The 1,913-nt window shown below is 36.3% G+C and overlaps 1 protein-coding gene across 2 annotated transcripts in view; it reads left to right on the top strand.

Annotated features, from left to right (window-relative positions):
* The first annotated feature begins 253 nt into the window (after positions 1–253).
* Positions 254–1,913, top strand: part of LOC106726954 — a 16,236-nt gene continuing 14,576 nt past the window's right edge. For both annotated transcript variants that reach the window (XR_001363100.1, XM_014543811.1), the window contains exons 1-2: positions 254–452; positions 1,726–1,827. Coding sequence is in view for 1 of the 2 variants with exons in the window: in XM_014543811.1 (XP_014399297.1) it covers positions 362–452; positions 1,726–1,827 (193 nt within the window). In the remaining variant the exon portion in view is untranslated. The remainder of the gene's footprint in view (positions 453–1,725; positions 1,828–1,913) is intronic.

Below are 1,913 nucleotides of genomic sequence, written 5' to 3'. Positions count from 1 at the left end.
TAAGTCCCTGCGTGCCCAGATCACCCAACAACAGCAGCTCCTGCGAAAGTCTGGAGATCCCTATGGTTTTTCCACAAATTAAAAACAACAACTAGCCTATGTTTAACACCTATACTTTTCTCTTAAGACCATTTCTTCAACTTGGTATTTTACTGGAGGAAGTTAGAAAAAGGGAGATATGATGCATGCAGAAGTAACAGTTCTGTTTTTGACACTATTTTTTTTTGCTTGGTTTTTACAAAGGTAGTTCACTCAACTAAGTCCCTGCGTGCCCAGATCACCCAACAACAGCAGCTCCTGCGAACGTCAGTGGGACAGCACAGCACACAGAGTGATCGAATTGTGCTTTATTTGTTCAGTAATGTCTGAGGAAGTGACTTACGCTACCCTCAAATTTCCAAATCCTTCTCAGTCAACGAAACTTCAGGAGAGCTGCAGTCTCAAGAGAACAGGTAAGATCCTCTAAGCAGGATCCGACAGACCAGAGAAGAGATCATTCGCCTATCCTGGTGGGTTCTCCTGTCTTCAACTCCAAGATTCCATTACGGAGTGCTAGTTCATAGTGAAGTCGCTATGCCAGAGCCTAGTTTTACTGAGCGAATTTAGTTTGTGAGATCATGAGAGTGTGTAAAAAGACTCTGGTCTAAGCCTCTGGAATCCAGATGTCCGGTGTCACCACAATAGCATATCTTATATTTTTTTAGAGATTACAGGCTATTAGGGGAAGGGAAAGAAGTAATAGCATGAGGATAACTCTCCAGGATTTTTATTTAACTGCTAAAAGATATATGCTAATATATACTGCTAAAAGTAGACATATGCTATGAGGTTCATAGGACCATCTCACTCTACGCTGTGATGTCGTAAACGTTTTTGTTTTTGTTTTTTTTTCTTTCTGAGAAGGAATAAGACTGAAAGTTCCTTATCTCAACTCGTATAATTCCAGTCCACATAATTGCAGTCTGTTTTATTCAGCAATTCAATCCCTAGAAAGTTAGAGATAACAGTGAAGCAGTAGGAAGATAATTTTGGAAAACATCAGAATCATATTTACTGAAATGTCTTTAATGGGACACATGGTTTCTTATACATTCCTGAGACCACTTTTGTTATTTATAAATTACTTACATATTTTGATACTTCTGTATATTTTTAATTCCTTTTGCTCTTAATAGGAAATTATATCTTCTATAAATATGTGGAGTTTTTAATTTACTAATTTACCCCAAAGTATTTTATATTCAAATGATGAAGAAAAAGCTCTCCATATAAACAAATCTGATTATAGAATTTTAAGTATAAGGTTGGTAGATAATGTGTTAGAGACAAATGTCCAAACAGAGTCATCTTCTCCATGGTGTTTGATGAAGGTACTGTATGTATTTAGGGAGAGGTATTATATCATCAGCATCCAATTAATATCATAGGCAACTGACTTCAAGAGCTTATAAAACTGGAGAAGCAATTCATGTTCAGTCACATATTTCCCAATAATTAACAATCGTTATCAAAAATGTTTATGAGAATTTTATTCTTTACATACATCTGGGTAGGTTGCTTGAATTTCATTTTTGTAAAGTTTCACAAAAAGTTTGTCTATTTAAAAATACCTATCATCAGAATCAAGCAGAAACACTGGGAATATCTGAATAGTTAGAAAGAAAAAAAGAGACCAGAGCCAGGAGTGTTTTTTTTAAAAACACTTTAACTTTTTCCCCTGAAAAGATAACCATGAAATGCCAGAATTGGAGCTGAATAATGCAGCTGAAAATGGACCAACAAGCATTGAGAGCACAGCTGAGTTGCCAGAAAGCAGAGCTGTGAGAGGTAAGACCTATTTGAGTAAATAGACCCACTGGCTCCAGAAATAATTAATAAGAATGTGTGTGTGTGTGTGTGTGTGTGTGTGTGTG

This window comes from Myotis brandtii, unplaced genomic scaffold, assembly GCF_000412655.1.
Source record: "Myotis brandtii unplaced genomic scaffold, ASM41265v1 scaffold337, whole genome shotgun sequence".
NCBI classification, from domain to species: domain Eukaryota; kingdom Metazoa; phylum Chordata; class Mammalia; order Chiroptera; family Vespertilionidae; genus Myotis; species Myotis brandtii.
The sequence above is the reverse complement of the archived record's forward strand: the minus strand, read 5'-3'. Positions and strand labels throughout refer to the sequence as shown.